Source organism: Phyllobates terribilis, unplaced genomic scaffold (genome assembly GCF_046119375.1).
Source record: "Phyllobates terribilis strain yellow unplaced genomic scaffold, ASM4611937v1 Scaffold_9__5_contigs__length_417890890, whole genome shotgun sequence".
NCBI lineage: Eukaryota > Metazoa > Chordata > Amphibia > Anura > Dendrobatidae > Phyllobates > Phyllobates terribilis.
In genome coordinates this window covers 64,773,958-64,795,557 of record NW_027362769.1, presented here as the reverse complement: position 1 = coordinate 64,795,557, position 21,600 = coordinate 64,773,958, and the positions used below count along the sequence as shown (strand labels likewise).

The window sequence follows — 21,600 nt, the reverse complement described above, 5'->3', positions numbered from 1 at the left end:
CCTCCTCTAGATTTACAGTCTTCACAGACAACAACCCGCTGACGCACCTGGAGACTGCAAAGCTTGGTGCCCTAGAGCAACGATGGATGACCCGACTGTCTAACTACGAGTTTACCATCAAGTATTGGGCGGGGCATAAAAACACTAATGCTGATGCGTTGTCCAGGATGCCCAACTTGTCAGATGGGGGAGAAGACCCGGAAGAGCTTGAGGAGATAGAGCTTCCTGCTTTCCATCGTCACGGGGTGACCCAGTGCTCGCACTGTGTGAGGGACAAGCGCTCCGCCAACAGAGAGGCCACGTTTAACCCATTGCCCCACCATGGATGGGCAGAGACACAGGATAGCAAGCCGGCTGTCCGCCTGGTAAAGGAGTTGCTGACACAAGCTGACTTGCACCCAGATGCTCCACAGGAGACCCAACAGTTGTGGAAGGAGAAGGGCAAACTGTTCATCTACGAGGGAAAGCTATGTCGAAGAAGTATCAACTCCCGGACACACAAACTGGTCTGGCAGGTGGTAGTCCCGAGGCGGGATGCGCCAATGGTCTTAGAAGCGTACCACGATGGAGTAGGACACTTCGGGTGAAAGAAGTTGGAAGTCCTGCTACGTGAGCGATTCTACTGGGTTGGCATGAGGAAAGCAATCGAGAGATGGTGTCGAGAATTTGGTCCATGCAACCTGAGACGGAAAGACCGTGACAACCAGAGGGCTCCCCTGCAGCCCATAATCACCAAACAACCACTTGAACTGGTAGCCTTGAACCACGTGAAGCTAGCCCCAAGCTGGTCAGGCTATGTCTACGCTCTCACCATAGTAGACCACTACTCCAGGTTCTTGGTAGTAGTGCCAGTGAAAGATCAGACGGCAGCCAAAGCGTTTCAACAACACTTTTGTCGCCCGCACAGTTACCCTGAACGAGTGGTTACCGACCAAGGTCCAGCCTTTGAAGCAGAGGTGTTCCAGGAATTCTGTAACTTGTACGGCTGCAAGAAAATCAGGACGACGCTGTATCATCCCCAGACCAACGGGTTGTGTGAGAAGATGAACCAGGTGGTAATAGACCTGTTGAAGACATTGCTCCTTGAAGAACGTAGACTGTAGCCAGAGAAGTTACCAGATTTGGTAGACCTATATAACCACATCCCGGTGAACTCCACCAACTGTACACCCGCTTACCTGATGAGAGCAAGACCTGGTAAGCTACCCATTGACTTAGACATGGGAGTTTTAACACCAGAGACGATATCACCAGATGCAGATTGGGATACAGAGCGGCAGCAACAATACCGCAAGGTGCAAGAATGTGTGGAGAGAAGTTTGTCCCAGGCGAGACAGAAGCAGGAGAAAACTTACAATCAGCACACACCTGCAGTTCCCTTATCACCTGGAGAACAGGTACTTAAGAGGAAGAGAAGAGTCCATAAATTAGATGACCAGTGGGAGGTTGAGCTATACACCGTCTTACCTTCAAATTTCGATGACACCAAAGTGTACCTCATCAGTAAAGATGGAGGGGAAACTTCAGTGGCAGTCTCAAGAGACCACTTGAAGATATGTCCTGAACAGTTGAAACACAAAGAAGAAGACCAAGACAGCCCTCAGCTCACAGAAAAAGTGGATGAAACAGTCCAGACAGTCCTTGGAGCATTTCCCTGTTCTTGGACGCAGGTGAACAGAGCAATTGTGGTACCTGTCCTGACCTTTCTGCAAGCGGCCTCACCGGAAGCTGCAGAGGCTCCAGAACATCTGGAAGACCAGTCGGCCCCAGAGACAGATGCTTCATCAGCAGCAGATCAGGAGAATCTACCCTCTGTTAGCAGTGAACCTGTTGTACCCAGGGTGAGTCAAAGAATTCGTAGGAGATTACCCAGCCTACCGGCGTTACCTCAGACTACCAGTAGTGTAGTTCACACTGAACCCACCACACCAGGGGTAGACACTAGGGACCAGGGTAGGTCAGTGGCAACAAATGTACTACGTAGATCGACCGAGAGTACTAAAGGTCAGCTCCCTGCCCGCTGGAGAAACTAAAGTGTATGTTATATATAGCTGTAACTGTTAAATAATCCTGGAAATATATATTTGTTAAATTTATGGACAATTGGAGCACAGGACTAGGTGTGGTCAGAACAATATTGAAAATAGTAAGTAGCCTTGAAAATAAACCGCAGGCGTGGCCGAAGACGAGGCCCAACGACAGAGTGCCCTGAAGCCACGCCCAGGGACGATACACAAAGTGGGTTGATGCGGTTCCTACCAGCCAAATTTCAATTATCCGAAAAAAGACAATCCCCGGATTGTGGCGTAAAGACTAAGTGCCGCAATGACAGCTCTCCATTCTAGTTTGGTTTTTGTGATTTTTGCCTTTTGAGATTTTGTAAACTATTTTTAATGTGAATTGTTATTGTTAATTCAAAAAGGTATCCTCAGTCCGGGAGTACTGAAGTTAACTAGGGGGGAATGTGACACCCCAGGAGTCCGGTTGCCACAGTGGCATTGCCTCCCTCACAAGGGGCGATACCATGCCTGGAAGCAAGCAGGGGTCCTCTAGTCAGGTACACTAGTATGCAACACTTTCCTGGCTCCAGACCAGCAAGAGGAGCTCCTCCCCTTAGCAACTGGAATCTGGAGGTGGGGTTAGTGAGAGTTAGTGAGAGGAGTTGAATACAGGACAGCGATGAGGAAAGACCTGGGGAGTGGAGCTGCACGGCAGCTCACCTCAGAGAGGAGAATAGAAGAACCGGACACCGGAGTCCGAGGTTGTGGGGCACTGAAGGCCCAGCAGCAGAAACCGGAAGGCAGGAAACTGCAGGTCTCCTGGCCCCATCAGACGCCCGGAGGCTCAGCAGCACATAAGGCCCAGCACCGCCACGTGGAAGCGACACTCCAAGAAGACCCGAGCTGCCTGCCATACAGGTGAGCTCAAAGACGTTTTACTCAGGGACGAGGGCCACAGAGATTAGCGCATAGGGAAGGCCTCCAACTTCACCTGGCGAGGTGGATTCCCAACATCCTTCCAGGCCGCCCGGACCTCTACTACAAGCTAGTGCCCGTGCCTTGGTCTGCCTAACCACCGTAAGTAAAGATAAGAGGAAACTGCCATTAAGTTGTGGACTGATTATTAACTGCGCCATTCCCTGCACTACACAGCAACATCTATCACATCACTATTTCCTGCCCTGGAGCTAAGCTCTGCCTGTGGCGAGCTGAACCAATTCTGCTGCGTCATCATCAGCTCCAGAGGATCTGCACCGCAGCGGTGGCTCCATATAGCTGCATACCACAGGTGGCGTCACGAATGTTATATATTATATATATATATATATATATATATATATATATATATATATATATATATATATATATATATATAAAACTTTATATTCCCTTTTCTTTAAAACCCCTTTTATTGACTGCCCTGGGTCACGGTCTCCGCCACTGTGACATCCCCCAGCATCGACCGGCCCGGCTACCGAGTACCCCACAGCCCAGGGGGAGTGTCACATACCCTTAGGAAATATTTGTGGCAACACACTAGGCAGAAGTTTAGGGAACTTGAGCAATATGGTAATTGCAGCATTAGGTAGCATCTGTTGCAGAAACTGTTAACCATTTTGCATTTTAAAGGTTTAATTTTTATGCCTTTAAAAATTAAAATGTTGACTGTTTTGCAATTTATTTCTTATCCTCAAATGGAAATTGAGAAAAAGTTTGTTGTATGATAGCAATCGGCTAGTGAAAAAGGGAAAGCGCAATAATAGATTGAACAGATTAATTTTGTACATCTATGGCAGTCCTAGTATGTCTCAGAGTGTACAGCTGGGATCTCAGCCTAAGGCCACGGCCCCGCTATCAGTATTTTTTCTCAGGAGTGGGAGACAAAACCAGGTGAGGAACAATCAGAGAAAAGGTATAATAGAAACAAGTCACCAATTCTGCATTTATCACCCACTCCTGGTTTTGGCTTACAAATACTAAGGAAAATTACTGACCAGATACTAATAGTGGAGCCGTAGCCTTACGCTGAAGCCACTACTGAAGACGACACAGGTTGAAACTTCAAGACTGGGCCAAGAAATATCTGAAGACAGATTTATCAAAGGTTTAATGGATTAATGAGATGAGAGTGACTCTTGATGGAACAGATGGAGGAATCCATGGCTAGATCAGTAATAGGCACAGACCTCAAAATTAACTCCCAAACCCACTGCCAGTTTTTAGAAGATAATTTCTTCAACAAATGGTGTAGGACATAGTCTGAATCCTTCAAGAAAGCCATGATTTTAAAGCAGGGCAATGCTCCATTGCAGCATTGAAGTCTACATTGCTTGGCCGCTAGTTAAGGCCTTACAGATGAAAGAATGATGACATAGCCTCATCCTCACCTGATCTAAACACTATTGATAATTTGTGGGCCCTTCTTAAACAGAAGATTTGCGGTGAGGGAAAAAAAAGTCACCTCTCTGATCAGTGTCTGGGAGGTTGTGGTTGGTGCTGCCCAAAAAGTTGATCGTGAACAGATTAAGAAAACTGACAGACTATATGGATGGAAGATTTATGACTGTTATTGAACATAAGAATGCTATATATTACTTAAGATTTCTAGATTTTCTGCTTTGTGGATTTGGAAGTGTGAGCAACTCTAAAGACCACACACCCTATCCACATATCTTTCCTTGATTGTTTCAATTAAAAACAAAGTAAAGCTGAATCCTATCAATCCCTCAGGTCTAGTCTTTAGAATAGGGCTTCATTGAGAGCATACATGTCATGTCAAACTCTGGCCCCTGGGCCAAATCCGGCCCGCAGGGTGGTTTCATATGGCCCGCAACACCAGATCTGCCATCCCTATGTGGGCCCATTATACTGTATCGATAACTATGTGGGGCCCATTATTCTGTATCGATGACTATGTGGGGCCCATTATTCTGTATGGAGGACTATGTGGGGCCCATTATTCTATATGGAGGACTATGTGGGGCTCATTATTCTGTATCGATGACTATGTGGGGCCTATTATTCTGTATCGATGACTATGTGGGGCCTATTATTCTGTAAGGAGGACAATGTAAGGCCCATTATACAGTATGGAGGACTATGTGGGGGCCATTATTCTGTATGGAGTACTATGTGGGGCCCATTATTCTGTATGGAGGACTATGTGAGGCCCATTATACAGCATGGAGGACTATGTGGGGTCAATTATACTGTATACTGGTTGGCCCGCGACTTTGTCCAAGTTTTTCATTTTGGCCCTCTGTGTGTTTGAGTTTGACATTCCTGATTTAGAGAAATGGTCTGCTCTGTGGCACATTTGCTCACACACTAATCAAAATTTGCCCCAAGAACTTTGCATTATTATAAATGTCGCAATAGTGGAATAAGTGTAGCTAATATAGAGTTCTCATGTCAGCAATTTTGGACAAAGCCTGTAGTGGAGCACTGCTATTGCTTTTTTCATTGATTTTACTTAGTTTATTATTTATAAAGAAGACTTTATGCAATGCAGGATTCAGAATAAATGGAGTAAATGTCAAGGCTTTAAAGCTAAGTTTTCACTGCAAGCAGAAGATACAATGCATCTAGTACCATCAAGAGCAAATTATTCAAGAGTTTTAAAGATATATTTTCAGCTCTCGTACAGATGGTGGCGGCCTCCCACTAGTCTTAGTATTTTAGACTACTGTTTTTTTTTTTTTTTTTACTACCTTTGCTCCTAAATTTTTAACTTCCAACTCTTGAAAACCCCTTTAATAAGGATCTGGCATAAATGTTATAACAAATTATGGAAGTCTAGGACACAGAACACGGCAACTTAAAGGGAACCTTTAACTAGATTCAAGTGGCCTGATCTCGCTCAGACATGAATCAAATGCTCTCTGCCTCATTTCAGAGAAAACTAAGTTTGAAAAGCTGGAGACCAAAGGGAGAGATGTAACTAATCCAGATGGCTTGTCCTTACACCGCTCTTGCTGATTGACAGGTCTCTCCCATGTGTGTACATCGGGAGAAACCTATAAATCACTAAAAGCACAGACGGGAAAAGCTGGCCAGAGTCGGCACTGGAATAGACACGTCTCTTCCTATGGTCTCTGGCTATTTTCTCTCTAAAACACCACACCCAGCGTCTCGGCCAATGCTGCCCGAGGTTCAGGCCACATGAATCTAATGCAAGATTCCCTTTAATACTATCAAAAAAAGGTTTCTACAATTATAGGTACAGCTGTTAGAGCTATATAAACATAGTACACGTTTGATATATAATACACATTTTGCTCTCGATATCTGCATAGAATACCATTTTCTATACTGTATGCGGCATTTCTTATATACAGTGCAATTTACTACTATGTGTCCAGTAGGCACTTTTTAGATGATACATGCCCTAGCATCACCAGACGACACAGGTTGTCCAAGCATGTTAGGAATTCTATTTCCACAGTAGTTTCAATGATCCCTGCCCTAAAGTATAGGCACGTGTATACTCTTAACGATATGAATATATTTAGACTATGTAGTCATAGAACCATCTTTGTGAATTGCTCATGTTTTGTACTCGGATACAGTTTTTCTTAGCCAAAACTTTGAATAGATTGTATATTTGTATGTTAGTGGTTATAAGCCTTCCCTAGGAACTGCTGAGTTTTGTTGTGTTTTTTTTTTATAACTTGCCTGGACTAAAAGAAATTTACAATGTAGATTCACCTTTCCATTTTTGGTCACCAGTGTCTGGGGCTACCGCTGTGGTGTCAGCTGTTCTATGTTCTGTTTTATTATTTTATTTTTCCTTCATTACTTTTTTCACTACATGCTGTTCACGTTATTATATTGTAGGAAACCTTTGGAGATATTTTATCTTTAACTTATTTAAAGATAGAACTGCTGAGTTTTATCTCCTACTGGGATTGCTGGAATGAATATAGCAAGTGACATTCTAAAATGATCAGGAAGAAAAATTGACAGTAAACCAAACAGCTCTTCACTTTCGTGGATTCAGCTGTCTGAATTTCTTTCCTCCCATTGACAAATTTACCTGTACAGCTGCCGCTAGCAGTCTTCAGAGACAGCGCTGAAGAGCTATAGGAAGACTAGTCTTACGTATTGTATGTTGTTGACAGTCAGCAAATGGTTAAAGGTAGATGGTCCATTTTCAGGTCATGGTACATGTAACATACATTAAGTGAATCTTTCTAGTATAAAATTCCTTTCGCTGAGGTTTGGCATGTGACATTTCAGTTTTGTTTTTTTTGTTTTTTAATTCTCCTTATAGAGAAACTGACACTAAGGAACTTTATGAATAAAAAAATATATCAATCGCTAAGTAAAGTACCATCTCACAGAACAGATTACCACTAAAATGATCTTGCAACATATAATAGAAAGATGTGAGAAAATCATATTGGTGACATCTGGAATATCGGACCACACTTATTTCTACATTGAAATTGTTCTGTAGAGTCACCTTCACCAATTCCCAGATTTGTAGTGAAGATTCATTCTAATCAATAGTATATTTGTTACAATGTTGCATTATGTATCCAATTACAGAAATCTAAATACTAAAAGGGTTTGAGTGGTACATAGAGGCCTTTCACTGTAAAGAACCATTGTGGTCCGAGCACAGACTTCTCCCAATTATCTATGACTTATCAGAAGATAACTTTACAGGGATTCCTCTTGTTAAATTTAATTTATATCATTAAGTGAAAGGAATCTAATATTTTATGGAAAGATGCTTTACAACTGAAGCCCATGCTCTATGCAAGATGGTAGATATCCTTTCCAAGCTTTTCTAGTTTCTCTCTATACTCCAATTTTTTGTAGTTGGCTTTGGGGACACCTTTAAATCCATACATGCTTCCAAACCAAGCACCTGCAATGGCTGCAGTGGAATCACTATCCCCACCATGAAAAAACGCACGATGAGAAAGTTCTGTCCAGTTGTCACCAGAACCAAGGATTGCATCGTAAGCGATCATGGGCGCATCATGTCCGCTGCTTCCACCCCATCCGCTGTAGCTGACCGATTTGTAAAACTCATCTCGTTCCTGAACATCGTACTTCTCTGGAAACTTCGGCTGAGATGTTCCATCCAAAATTCCCCTTTCTTTAAGATAAGAATTCCACTGTCCTTCAAAGTAAGACCTAGACAACATATAAGGTAAAAGGTTAATATTACCATTTCATATATGAATTCATATTGTCTGCTGGTATGTGCCCAGCAGCCAAACCCAACAAGCCATTAAAATATTAAAACCTTACTCCGTGCAAATATCACAGTTCAGATGTTAAACAAAGTTAATCTCAATATCCCATTTATTCTTTGTCACTCTCAAATGTTAGGGGAAAACTAGGACAATATGACCATGAACTATGTGTCCAGCAGGGTTGCCAACTTGCCTATTTTCTGGACAGCTTATTAAAAAAATCACGGACAAACAATATATTTTATGTACACATTGGAAAACGATAATAAATCATTATGATAAGTGATACATGCCTACAGCCCATAATTCTGATATGAGAACATCAGCTGCATTCACTAAATTGTAAAATGATGATAATTACAGTCAAAATAATCTGTTTCTGTAGCCTAAAAAAAAAAAACAACAACATATGCCTTTAATATTTTTTCACGTAGAGGGCAAAAAAGTGCCCTATTTTTATGGACTGTTTTGGAATTTCAAGACAGTTGAGAACCCTGGTGTCCAGATGTGCTTTGAAGGGAACATTTTGATCATTGGTATAATCCTTTCCCTAAATAAACAGTGGCTGGGCAGATCCAGAGGTAAACTATCGTTTCTGTGACATTGTAGAGCTAATACCATGTGAGCCAAGGAAAATAATTCACTGGTGACCACAATGTTCGTGGACGGCAGAAAAAAGGCATCCGATGTAAGGGTCCGAACTAAATCAATCCTCCCATCTCAGCTTTCTAGATAGCATGCCGGACAAATTCTGAGGGTCATATATGATTCTTCAAATTGATCACTTACTGTAAGTTTGATGCTTGTAAAAAAAAAAAAAAAAAAGAAACTACTTAGAGGAGAATAATGGTGGATATCAACCTGAAGCTTGAGAGTCTGTACGTCTTAGTAACCAAAATGTTGGCGGTTGCAATAGAAAATGCTGGTAGTACAAATCAAATATTCTCAATCTTACAGCCTCTATACATATTAATACACCCATGGATTATGTGACATTTCCATTTGAGGTCAATGTATAGATTGCATTCTCAACTCTGAGTTTCATTTGCAGTGATCGGGACAAACAATGGGGCTATAACAATCACTTGTAGCTGGCACTAAATTTGCTATCAGGCTAGAAAACTGAAGAGGTCCTCCACCTTCACTCCCTCAAGGGTAAAATTTTACGAAAGCAGCCATCTATGAAAGTGTGTGGACAAACAGCAGCTCAAAACTAAGTTGGTGGATACACTGTCTAGTAGCAGATAAATTATTTCTCTATGGTTAAAGGGGTGGGCTCATCTGCTGTCTTCAGGAGCAGACCGCCCCTCGTCCATCCTGCTTACAGGGGAGCAGTAGGCTCCTGGACACCACTGGTCTGAACTGTAGGTTCTCTGATGCCGTCAGCACCGTCATCTTGCCATTGCAGCATGGGAGAAGAGCAGGGGCACTGGGGCTGGTCAGATCCAGCAATTCAGCCAACTGCAAAGAGGAGCTTACAAGGTATATAAGAAACAGCCTGCAAGAGCATGCTCCTTTCCTAGGAGACCCGCCATTCTGAAGTGGTTGGCAACCTAACCAACAAGTCAAACTAGTTTTGAGAACGGAGAGGATTTTTATTAAGTAAATTACAAAGTTGCTTGTTTTTGCAAGCATTTAGATATTATTACCATTACTGAACATGAGACAACTCCTTTTAAGAGTCTGAAAAGGTAATCAATGTGCTACCACTGACAAAAAAAGATGAAGAAAAGAAAAAGGGAATGTCTGGATTGCCAAAGTCAAGAGGGTAAAACCAGTGGGTATTGTTATAATTATTGTAGCTTTGTATCTTTGTATTTCCTCACTTCATGATGCTGATAGAATATTGTCCTACACCATGACTTAGTTTTACAGGATAAGCAAGAGGCGACTCAATGTCCTGTATACTACAAGTGATGAATGTAAGGTAATCTGTGGTGTTAGTGTCCTGTATACCACAGACAGTAAGGAGACTTATTTTTCTATTCTTATCATGATTCTGTACTCACCATGCATTCAGGTTTTCGGACACATCTTGCCCAGCATTTATGACATAGTCCTTTACCAAAGGCAACACGACCAACAATTCCTTTCCCCACTCGTGTGGAGGCTTACGATTTATGGCATAAGAAGTGAACAATGCAGCCGCCACTGAACCAAGGTAGCCTGTAGGATGATGATGCGTCATCCGACCGCTCTCTACACTGATGCGTATCAGGTCATTCAGCTGCTCTGGGCGTGGAAACCTCAATCCTATGCACATAGCTCTCATAGCCGCACCACATCCTCCAGCGTGTCTTTGAAATGGGATCTTCCATCCGTCTGGTATCTCAGGACGTAGCGAACGTGCATTGTCTACGCAGGTTCCTCCTATATACACACAGAAGACATAACAGATTAGCCACTAACATGTTATTGAAGATTTCCTTTGCAGCCTTGCTGGACAGGTATATACTTTTCTTTTATGTTTAATATCTTTAAGTCACAAATCCAGGGAAAAAGTTTTTTTTTTTCCATGGTTTTTTAATGTATCTGAAGTAAATAATTTTGTTTTCAGATGTATCACTAATTACTGCTTTACGCCATTATCAGCTTCGTTCTAGTCCTTGGCTGATCCAACTGAGCCTCACTCCGACTACCCTGATCCCATGCTGACTATATAAGTCTATGTGATTCACATTGTGGCTCTCTTATACTTACTGTCCTGAGTGTGCACATTCAACTGTATCAGCAACATAGATGCCGATACAGTTGAAAGCAATGATGGAGGAGAGAGCGTCAGATGATGCTCCCTCTCCCCTCTGCCTCTGACGCAGCAGGCGTGATGACATCACTTCTTCTCGCCAAGCTGTGCCGGCAGTGGAGCTGCTGAGATGCTCTGCAGAGCCTGGAGCAGTGGGGGAACGAGGAGAGGTAAGTATTGTATTTATTTGTTTTTTCATACTTGGTGGCCATAATACTGCAGGACTGTGGGGGCTCCATTATACTCTATTGAAAACTATGTGGTGAATTATACTTCTATACTATAATCGGGCTGCATTATACTATATGGGCGCTGCATTATACTCTATCAAGGACTATGGGGGGTGCATTATACAATATGGAGAACTATGTGATGCATTATACTATATTGAGGACTATTGGGAGGGCACTCTACTATGGGGAGGAGTATAGGGAGTGCATTATACTGTATGGAGAACTATTGGGAGCATTACACTGTATGGAGGACTATGGGGTGTGCATTATACTATATGGAGGACTATGGAGTGTTCTTTATACTATATGGAGAACTATGGGGTGCATTATACTGTATGGAGGACTATGGGATGCATTATACTATATGTAGGGCTATGAGGAGTGTATTATACTATATGGAGGACTATGGGGTACATTATGCTCTATGGAGAACTATGGGGTATGTATTATACAATATGGAGGACTATGGGGTGCTTTATACTTTATGAAGAGATATGGGAAGTGTATTATACTATATGGAGAGCTATGGGGCACATTATACTATATGGAGGGCTATGGGGTGCATTATACTATATGGAGGGCTATGGGGTGCATTATACTATATGGAGGGCTATGGGGTGCATTATACTATATGGAGGACTATGGGGAGTGCATTATACTATATGGAGGACTATGGGGAGTGCATTATACTATACTAGATGGTGGCCCGATTCTAACGCATCGGGTATTCTAGAATATGTATGCGGCCGACCGGGCGCAATCAGCAAAGCGGTGTTTAAATTTGGCGGCAACATCGGTGATTGGTCGCGGGCGGCGGCCGCGACCAATCGGCGAACTGTGTAAGTGAGGACCGGAGAGCTTGTTTAAATTTGGCGCTAAAATCGCTCACTAGTCGCGACCAATCAGCAAAACGGTGTTTAAATTTGGAGCCAATAATGCAGATTGGTCGCGGCCGGGAATTGTATTAGTGAGGACCGGGGAGCGTCGCTGCCTGTGCGGGTACTTCCGCTGCGGCGCCACTCCCCGGTGCTCACTTCACACTTGTCGTCGGGAGATCAGCGGCCCTGGCCGCTGATCTTCCGACGGTAGCCGCATGGAGGTCAGCGGCGCCGCCGGTCGGGGTACTTCGGCTGCTTCGTCGCTGACCTCTGTGCAGAGCGGTATTTAAATTTGGCGCCAATATCGCTGATTGGTCCCGACCGGGACCATGCAGCGTCGTATTAGTGTGGGCCCGGGAGCAGCGCTGCCTGTGCGGGTACTTCCGCTGCGAGCAGCCGGGAGATGAGCGGCTGCTCGCAGCAGAAGCATCCCAACCGGCGGCGCCCCTCCCCGATCCTCCCTTCACACTTACCGTCGGGAGATCAGCGGTCCTAGCCGCTGATCTCCCGACGGTAGCCGCATGGAGGTCAGCGGCGCCGCCGGTCGGGGTAGTTCTGCTGCGAGCAGCCGGGAGATGATTGGCTGGCGCCGGTCATCTCCCGGCTGCATCGCCGCTGACCACCATGCGGCAGATGATCCGCTAACGGCCGCCATCTTTTTTCTGAAATCCCGCGTCGCTGATTAGCCGCGGCCGGACCAATCAGCGACGCGGAATTTCCTGGATAGAAGGACAGACAAACGGGATAAGACAATTATATATATTAGATGGAGGACTATGGGGAGAACATTATAGTATATGAAGGACTATGGGGTGTATTATACTAAACAAGGAAAATGCTGCCTATTCATTAAATGATTGGATTGTTTATGCCGGAACTATTTCCTTATAGACTGTAATCTTGTGAGCAGGGTCCTCACTCTTCCTGTAACTGTTGAACTATATGTTACTTTGTAATATCTTTATTGTCTATACATTTGTCTGCTTAATTATAAAGTGCTGCGGAATATATTATCGCTATATCAATAATATTAATATTATTACATAGAGCAAGTGACTTCGGCTCTATAGTCGTGGCCAAAAGTTTTGAGACAGACACACATTTTAGTTTTTATATAGTTTTTTGCTTTGCTGTTTTTAGATCTTTTAATCAAATGTTTATATGTTAACTGAAGAACAATTATAAGCATTTCATATGTTTTTCAACTTTTATTGCCAAATTAATCAAATTTATGCATTTTGCTCTGACATGCTGGATATCAGCTTCTGGGCCAAATCCTGACTCGTAACAACCCATTCTTACATAATCAGTGCTTGGAGTTTATCAACACAATTTCTGTACTTTTGTTTGTCCACCTGCTTTTTGAGGATTGACAACAGGTTCTCAATACCATTGAAATTTGGAGTTTCCTGTCCATGGACCCAAAATTTCAATGTTTGCTCAGTGAGCTACTTGGTTATGACTTTTGTTTTGTGACATGGTCTCCATCATGTAGGAAAAAGCATTCTTCATCACCAAATTGCTCCTGGATCAATGAGAAAAGTTGCTTTAGGAGGATATTTATAGCAGTGTTATTAGGCAAAATTGTGAGTAAGCCTACTACCTTGGAAGAAAATCAACTCCATACATAAATGGTCTCAAAATGGTTTGCTATTGGCATAGCTCAGGAATCATGGTAGCGCTCACCTTTTCTTCTTCAGACAGTTCTTCCAGATGTCCCAAACAGTCTTAAGGGACTTCAGAGAAATAACATTGCAGGAAGATCAGGGATAAGACTGCAGAGGACTGTGGTAAAGTTATTTTCTTTGATGAGGACACCTTCAGACTGTTTGGGATAATTGGAAGAAAAATTGTCAAGAGAAAAAAAGGTGAACGCTACCATGAGTCATGCCAACAGTAAAGTATCCTGACACCATTCATGTGTGGGGGCTTTACAGCCATGCAGGGGGCTCACTCACAATTTTGGCTAAGATCACTGCCATGAATAAAGAATGGGATCTACACATCCTCCAAGAGCAACTTCTCCCAACAATCTAGGAGAGATTTAGTGATGAACAATGCTTTTTACAGAACAAACTGACAGGCAATCTATGAGGCTGCAACAGAGGCTGTTGGTTATCTACTGACACTCCTCAGTTGTGTCACTGGGGAAAGAGGGAGCCTGCATCATCTAAGTGCTTAAATGGCCAGAATCGGTGGGGATTCTGATTCCAGCCCTTGTAGGGGGGTGTGAGCTATACATTAAGTCATCACCCCTTATGGCCAGAGGAGACACAGCTCCTGTGCCCATGTCATCCAAAGGACATAGCCACACAACCATTTGCATGAAAAGGGTTGCCCCATGAACAAAGTACATTTTAATTAATAGATCTTGGAACAATAATAATAATAATTTCCACAATTGGATGTGATTAAATAAAACGTTCCTGTGCTGAGATAATCTTATAAATGTGCCCCTGCTGTGTACTGTGTAATGGCTGTGTCTGACTTTGCTGGAGCATGGTCTGATCATACCACATCTCCTGGGCAGGGGAGAAAGCAAAAGGGAGTATACAGACATTACAGCACATGATCACAGCTGATTTTTTTTTTTTTTTTTTTTTTGAGGCAAAACATTTCACTGCATGTTTTAAAAAATGTTTTACGTCAAATAAATAATCAGCTTTGATACCATGCTGTCCTGTCCGAATACTCTCTTTTGCATTCTCCCCTGTCCCCTGTGGTATGATCAGACCATGTTCCTGTACGGTCAGACACAGCCATTACACAGTACACAGCAGGGGCACATTTATAAGATTATCTCAGCACAGGAACATTTTTTTAAACACATCCAATTGTGGAACTTATTATTATTTGCACAGTTACCTCTTTATCTTGTATACATCAGAGCCATAATGTATATTACCTGGTGCTCTGCCGTCCATGTCCTCCATACATTCCTTGTATTCTTTTGCCAGTAATGGATATAAATTGGAAGGTTCGATGTTTTTGCCGGCCTTCACCAAAGCTTCTGCTGTGGCAATATGCATGACGGTGTCATCACTTACAATCCAATTCTTGACATCTATGTTCTCGATGCCTCCTAGTTTGGCCAGCCCAGCATGGATCTCCATCCCCCTCCTGCAGAATTCCCAGTTGCCATTATTGTAACCGAGGGCATCTCCAGCTGCGCTGAGGACCATTGCGGCCACATAATTCTCCACTAATCCAGAACACATGCCAGCTCCAGAGAAAGGTTTACAGAGACCTGTAAAGAAGAGCTGGGAACAGAACGTTACATTTAATGCTTTGAATAATCTCAGTCTTTCTTCATGATTTTTGGAAAAAGGTTACACGTGAGCATTTCCCTCAAAAACTTACTAAGAAACTTTGAGAAACAAATCCCTGAAATACCATCTTGTGTGGGCCTTTTCCTTTCTACGTTTGTTCAGCCTGTTTGTTACAGTCGGCTGCATTCTTGCATAATATATTTATGAAGCAGGAGGCTATAGCTGAACAGAGGGGTCGTCGCCACATAATGTGGGACGTTCTGAGACGTTGTGCCGGTTCCAAATTAAAATGTAAAACTCAAATGCCTGCACGTAAGAACTACACTGATTCTTTTGAGCATCAGGGCAGGTCTGTGTTTATTACGTTATCGGTCACTGATATATAGACATTTCTTGGACATTCGTTGTAGCAATATAATTGGTTCAGCTTATCTCTACATATGCACTGGCATTAGCATACATACACTACCGTTCAAAAGTTTGGGGTCATTTAGAAATTTCATTATTTTTGAAAGAAAAGCACATTTTTTTCAATGAAGCTAACATTAAATGAATCAGAAATACACTCTATACATTGTTAATGTGGTAAAGGACTATTCTAGCTGCAAACATCTTGTTTTTAGTGCAATATCTACATAGGTGTATAGAGGCCCATTTCCAACAACCACCACTCCAGTGTTTTAATGGTACTGTACATTGTGTTTGCTAACTGTGTAAGAAGGCTAATGGATGTTTAGAAAACCCTAGAAAACCCTGGCACAAGTATGTTAGCCCAGCTGAAAACGGGTTGGCTGATTTGAGAAGCTATAAAATTGACCTTCCTTTGAGCTAGTTGAGAATCTGAAGCATTTACATTAGTTTGTTCTATGAAACTCTCAAAATGGCCAGAAAAAGAGAACTTTCATGTGAAACTCGACAGTCTATTCTTGTTCTTAGAAATGAAGGCTATTCCATGCGAGTAATTGCCAAGAAACTGAAGATTTCCTACAACGGTGTGTACTACTCCCTTCAGAGGAGAGCACAAACAGGCTCTAACCAGAGTAGAAAGAGAAGTAGGAGGCCCCGCTGCACAACTGAGCAACAAGACAAGTGCATTAGAGTCTCTAGTTTGAGAAATCGACGCCTTACAGCTTCTCAACTGGCAGCTTCATTAAATAGTACACGCAAAACACCAGTGTCAACGTCTATAGTGAAGAGGCGACTCCGGGATGCTGGCCTTCAGGGCAAAGTGGCAAAGAAGAAGCCATATCTGAGACTGGCTAATAAAAGGAAAAGATTAATATGGGCAAAAGAACACAGACATTGAACAGAGGAAGATTGGAAAAAAGTTTTATGGACAGACGAATCAAAGTTTGAGGTGTTTGGATCACACAGAAGAACATTTGTGAGACTCAGAACAACTGAAATGATGCTGGAAGAGTGCCTGACGCCATCTGTCAAGCATGGTGGAGGTAATGTCATGGTCTGCGGTTGCTTTGGTGCTTGTAAAGTGGGAGATTTATACAAGGTAAATGGGATTTTGAATAAGGAAGGCTATCACTCCATTTTGCAACGCCATGCCATACCCTGTGGACAGTGCTTGATTGGAGAAAATTTTCATCCTACAACAGGACAATGACCCAAAGAACACCTCCAAATTATGCATGAACTATTTAGGGAAGAAGCAGGCAGCTGGTATTCTATCTGTAATGGAGTGGCCAGCTCAGTCACCAGATCTCAACCCCATTGAGCTGTTGTGGGAGCAGCTTGACCGTATGGCACGCAAAAAGTGGCCATCAAGCCAATCCAACTTGTGGAGGAGCTTCAGGAAGCATGGGGGGGAAATATCTCAAGATTACCTCAGCAAATTAGCAACTAGTATGCCAAAGGTCTGCAATGCTGGAATTGCTGCAAAAGGAGCATTCTTTGACGAAAGCAAAGTTTGAAGGAGAAAATTATTCTTTCTAATAAACATCATTATTACTAACCCTGTCAATGTCTGGACTATATTTCTAATCATTTTGCAACTCATTTGATAAATAAAAGTATGAGTTTTCATGGAAAACACAAAATTGTCTGGGTGACCCCAAACTTTTGAACAATAGTGTACATCTCATTGGCTAAAGGCAATTCTGTCTACACCCATCTTTTGGATTTTAGGAATCTCTACCTTCTAGTTTCATTTCTTCCTTATCTCTAAGTGTCTAGACAAAGACATTCCTAAAATCCTCTTATCTGAAAACACACATACTGGCTCAAACTCTATTTCAGAAAGCAAGGAGTCACACATACAAAAATCAAAATGGAGTCAGGATAGATAAAATAACTCCTACTCTCACAAGAGCAATAGCCAACTAGGATAAATACAAAAATAAATAACTAAAATTGTGACTTGCTGTATGAGAAATATCCTTCCCTAGCAACAATCTCCAAAACTGTGATGATCCTTGTATGCATCCCTAAGTACATTGATCAGCCGAGTGATGAGAGCCTACTGGCAGAAGACCAGCTCCAGACTAATGCAAACAGGTTTATTGCAGTAGTTAACAGGTTGTTAATGTTGACACCCTGTGGGTGATTGGCAAGGGCTCCACACTTCCCCCCACCACATCATTACAAAGTTAACCTTTAATTAGTCGTGTGGGGTCCATAGGAGCCCCAGAGAGTTTGTTTTCATCATATTTCCGTAAGTATGAAAGGTACGTAACCATCCATTTCAGTAGCTTCCTAGCTCAGACGCCCCTCCCTCCTCAGTGCATCAAAATAAATGGTGTTGACTACACGTGCCACAGTGAGGGGCTGAGTCCAAATGACCAAGTGCGACTAAGGCCCCCTTTACATGTCTGTGTCTCTGGTACGTGTGGCATCCGTTTTCACACAAACATTAAAACCAATGGCGATCTTTACATGTCGGTGTTTTCACCGTGTGTCCATGTGAACCACACAGAGACATGTCTGTTATTTCTTCCAGCCGCGTGGATGACAAGGGCCAATACAAATCAATGGGTCAGTGTAAAATACGTACAGCACATGGACAGGGCCGGTTTTAGGCAAAGTGGGGCCCTAGGCAAAAGTTTAATGTGTGGCCCGAAATGCTGACATTTTGCACCATCACACTCAAACATTTCGGTTGTATTTACATGCACTGAGTTTAGGCCATTTAATGAGCGTGAACAACAATACTGAAGTCGTTCGATGCTTGTTTTCCGACCTCTTTGCATCAGTTGAGGAAGAATGATGGGCACATTGCCGGGATTTATCAATGTGGATCAAACACGCACATACACACACTGTGTGTCTGTACCCGACCATCTACATGGACTATTAACATATATACAAGTTAGAATAATGCAATAAAATACAGTACAGACCAAAAGTTTGGACACACCTTCTCATTTAAAGATTTTTCTGTATTTTCATGACTTTGAAAATTGTACATTCACACTGAAGGCATCAAAACTATGAATTAACACATATACTAAACAAAAAAGTGTGAAACAACTGAAAATATGTCTTATATTCTAGGTTCTTCAAAGTAGCCACCTTTTGCTTTGATGACTGCTTTGCACACTCTTGGCATTCTCTTGATGAGCTTCAAGAGGTAGTCACCGGAAATGGTTTTCACTTCACAGGTGTGCCCTGTCAGGTTTAATTAGTGGGATTTCTTGCCTTATAAATGGGGTTGGGACCATCAGTGGTGTTGTGCAGAAGTCAGGTGGATACACAGCTGATAGTCCTACTGAATAGACTGTAAGAATTTGTATTAGGGCAAGAAAAAAGCAGCTAAGTAAAGAAAAACGAGTGGCCATCATTACTTTAAGAAATGAAGGTCAGTCAGTCTGAAAAATTGGGAAAGCTTTGAAAGTGTCCCCAAGTGCAGTTGCAAAAACCATCAAGCGCTACAAAGAAACTGGCTCACATGAGGACCGCCCCAGGAAAGGAAGACCAAGAGTCACCTCTGCTTCTGAGGATAAGTTTATCCGAGTCACCAGCCTCAGAAATCGCAGGTTAACAGCAGCTCAGATTAGAGACCAGGTCAATCCCACACAGAGTTCTAGCAGCAGACACATCTCTTCAACAACTGTTAAGAGGAGACTTTGTGCAGCAGGCCTTCATGGTAAAATAGCTGCTAGGAAACCACTGCTAAGGACAGGCAACAAGCAGAAGAGACTTGTTTGGGCTTAAGAACAGAAGGAATGGACATTAGACCAGTGGAAATCTGTGCTTTGGTCTGATGAGTCCAAATTTGAGATCTTTGGTTCCAACCACAGTGTCTTTGTGCGACGCAGAAAAGGTGAACGGATGGACTCTACATGCCTGGTTCCCACCGTGAAGCATGGAGGAGGAGGTGTGATGGTGTGGGGGTGCTTTGCTGGTGACACTGTTGGGGATTTATTCAAAATTGAAGGCATACTGAACCAGCATGGCTACCACAGCATCTTGCAGCAGCATGCTATTCCATCCGGTTTGCGTTTAGTTGGACCATCATTTATTTTTCAACAGGACAATGACCCCAAACACACCTCCAGGCTGTGTAAGGGCTATTTGACCAAGATGGGGAGTGATTGGGTGCTATGCCAGATGACCTGGCCTCCACAGTCACCAGACCTGAACCCAATCCAGATGGTTTGGGGTGAGCTGGACCGCAGAGTGAAGGCAAAAGGGCCAACAAGTGCTAAGCATCTCTGGGAACTCCTTCAAGATTGTTGGAAGACCATTTCCGGTGACTACCTCTTGAAGCTCATCAAGAGAATGCCAAGAGTGTGCAAAGCAGTCATCAAAGCAAAAGGTGGCTACTTTGAAGAACCTAGAATATAAGACATATTTTCAGTTATTTCACACTTTTTTGTTAAGTATATAATTCCACATGTGTTAATTCATAATTTTGATGCCTTCAGTGTGAATGTACAATTTTCAAAGTCATGAAAATACAGAAAAATCTTTAAATGAGGTGTGTCCAAACTTTTGGTCTGTACTGTATATAAACATACACACATATACAAGGCACACACATGTACACGGCACACACAACAAATGCTCAGTAGATACACACAGCACAAGTATGCAGGACAACAAACGTTCATATAAACACATACAAATCTCTCACAGACAGCAAACACTGCACACACCTCACATACACACCTTCACTGCTTTATGCTGAAGGGAATGAAGATGTTCCACACTATGAGCTGCAGCTTCCCCTGCTCACAGCAGCACTGTCCCAGCAGACACCTCCCTGCCCTCTCCTCTGCTGGGAGCTGACAGGAGCAGGAGGAGGCTAGAAGGAGAAGGCTGACAGGAGCAGGAGGAGGCTGGCGGAAGCAGGGGGAAGCTGGAAGAAGTAGGAGGAGGCTGGCAGGAGCAGGCTGGAAGGAGTAGGAGGAGGCTCGCAGGAGCAGTGCAGCACACAAGTGGTCACCGGAGAACTTCTCTGGCAGCTCAGCTCAGCAGGTACCGGGTCTCTGGCTCTCCCTCCCTTCTCAGGCTCTGTGCAGGGGGACAGGAGCACTGGCCAGTGAGTGCTTCTATCACTCTGATAGGGGAGATTCAGTGGCCAGTGGTCCTGTCCTTCACTGCACGCTCATCTTTCAATGCAACACCTTCACCAAAGGTCCTGAAGCTCTTCAGATTGCAAGGCCTGTAGTGACATCATGGTCACATGATCGTGATGTTACTACAGGTCCTCAACAAGTCTCTATATCGGAAGCTTCACTGATAATGCTATTATCAGTGAAGCTCCTGCTGTAGCTGCTGGGGGTCCCCACGGGAGTGGGGGCTCTAGGCAGATTCCTAGTCTGCCCTGCCCTAACGCCGGCCCTGCACATGTATGGCATCCATGTAGCACATACCAGAATAAAATGTATCCAAGAAATTACTGTTTTTTATGTGTTAAAGATGTGCAAAGATAATAGATAGATAGATAGCAGGCAGATATATAATTTGTGCCTATCATCTATGCACATTTTTAACCACTTCGTGCCAGAGCCTGTTTTTGCCTTCGTGACCGGGCCAATTTTTTCAATTCTGACCACTGCCAGTTTATGAAGTAATTACTCTGGAACGCTTCAACGTATTCCCCTGATTCTGAGATTGTTTTTTTGTGACATATTGTACTTCATGATAGTGGTAAAATTTCTTCGATATAACTTGTGTTTATGTGTGAAAAAAATCGGAAATTTGGCGAAAATTTTGCAATTTTCAAACTTTGAATTTTCATGCCCTTAAATCAGAGAGATATGTCACACAAAATAGTTAATAAATAACATTTCCCACATGTCTACTTTACATC

The 21,600-nt window shown here is 43.0% G+C and overlaps 1 protein-coding gene across 5 annotated transcripts in view; it reads right to left on the bottom strand.

Annotated features, from left to right (window-relative positions):
* Positions 1-5,740: 5,740 nt before the first annotated feature.
* ADPRH (ADP-ribosylarginine hydrolase) overlaps positions 5,741-21,600 on the bottom strand; it is a 32,615-nt gene continuing 16,755 nt past the window's right edge. For all 5 annotated transcript variants that reach the window (XM_073646540.1, XM_073646542.1, XM_073646539.1 and 2 more), the window contains exons 2-4: positions 14,969-15,323; positions 10,219-10,579; positions 5,741-8,147 (exon numbers count right to left, since the gene is read on the bottom strand). In XM_073646540.1, the coding sequence (XP_073502641.1) occupies positions 7,760-8,147; positions 10,219-10,579; positions 14,969-15,323 (1,104 nt within the window). In that variant the 3' untranslated portion in view covers positions 5,741-7,759. The remainder of the gene's footprint in view (positions 8,148-10,218; positions 10,580-14,968; positions 15,324-21,600) is intronic.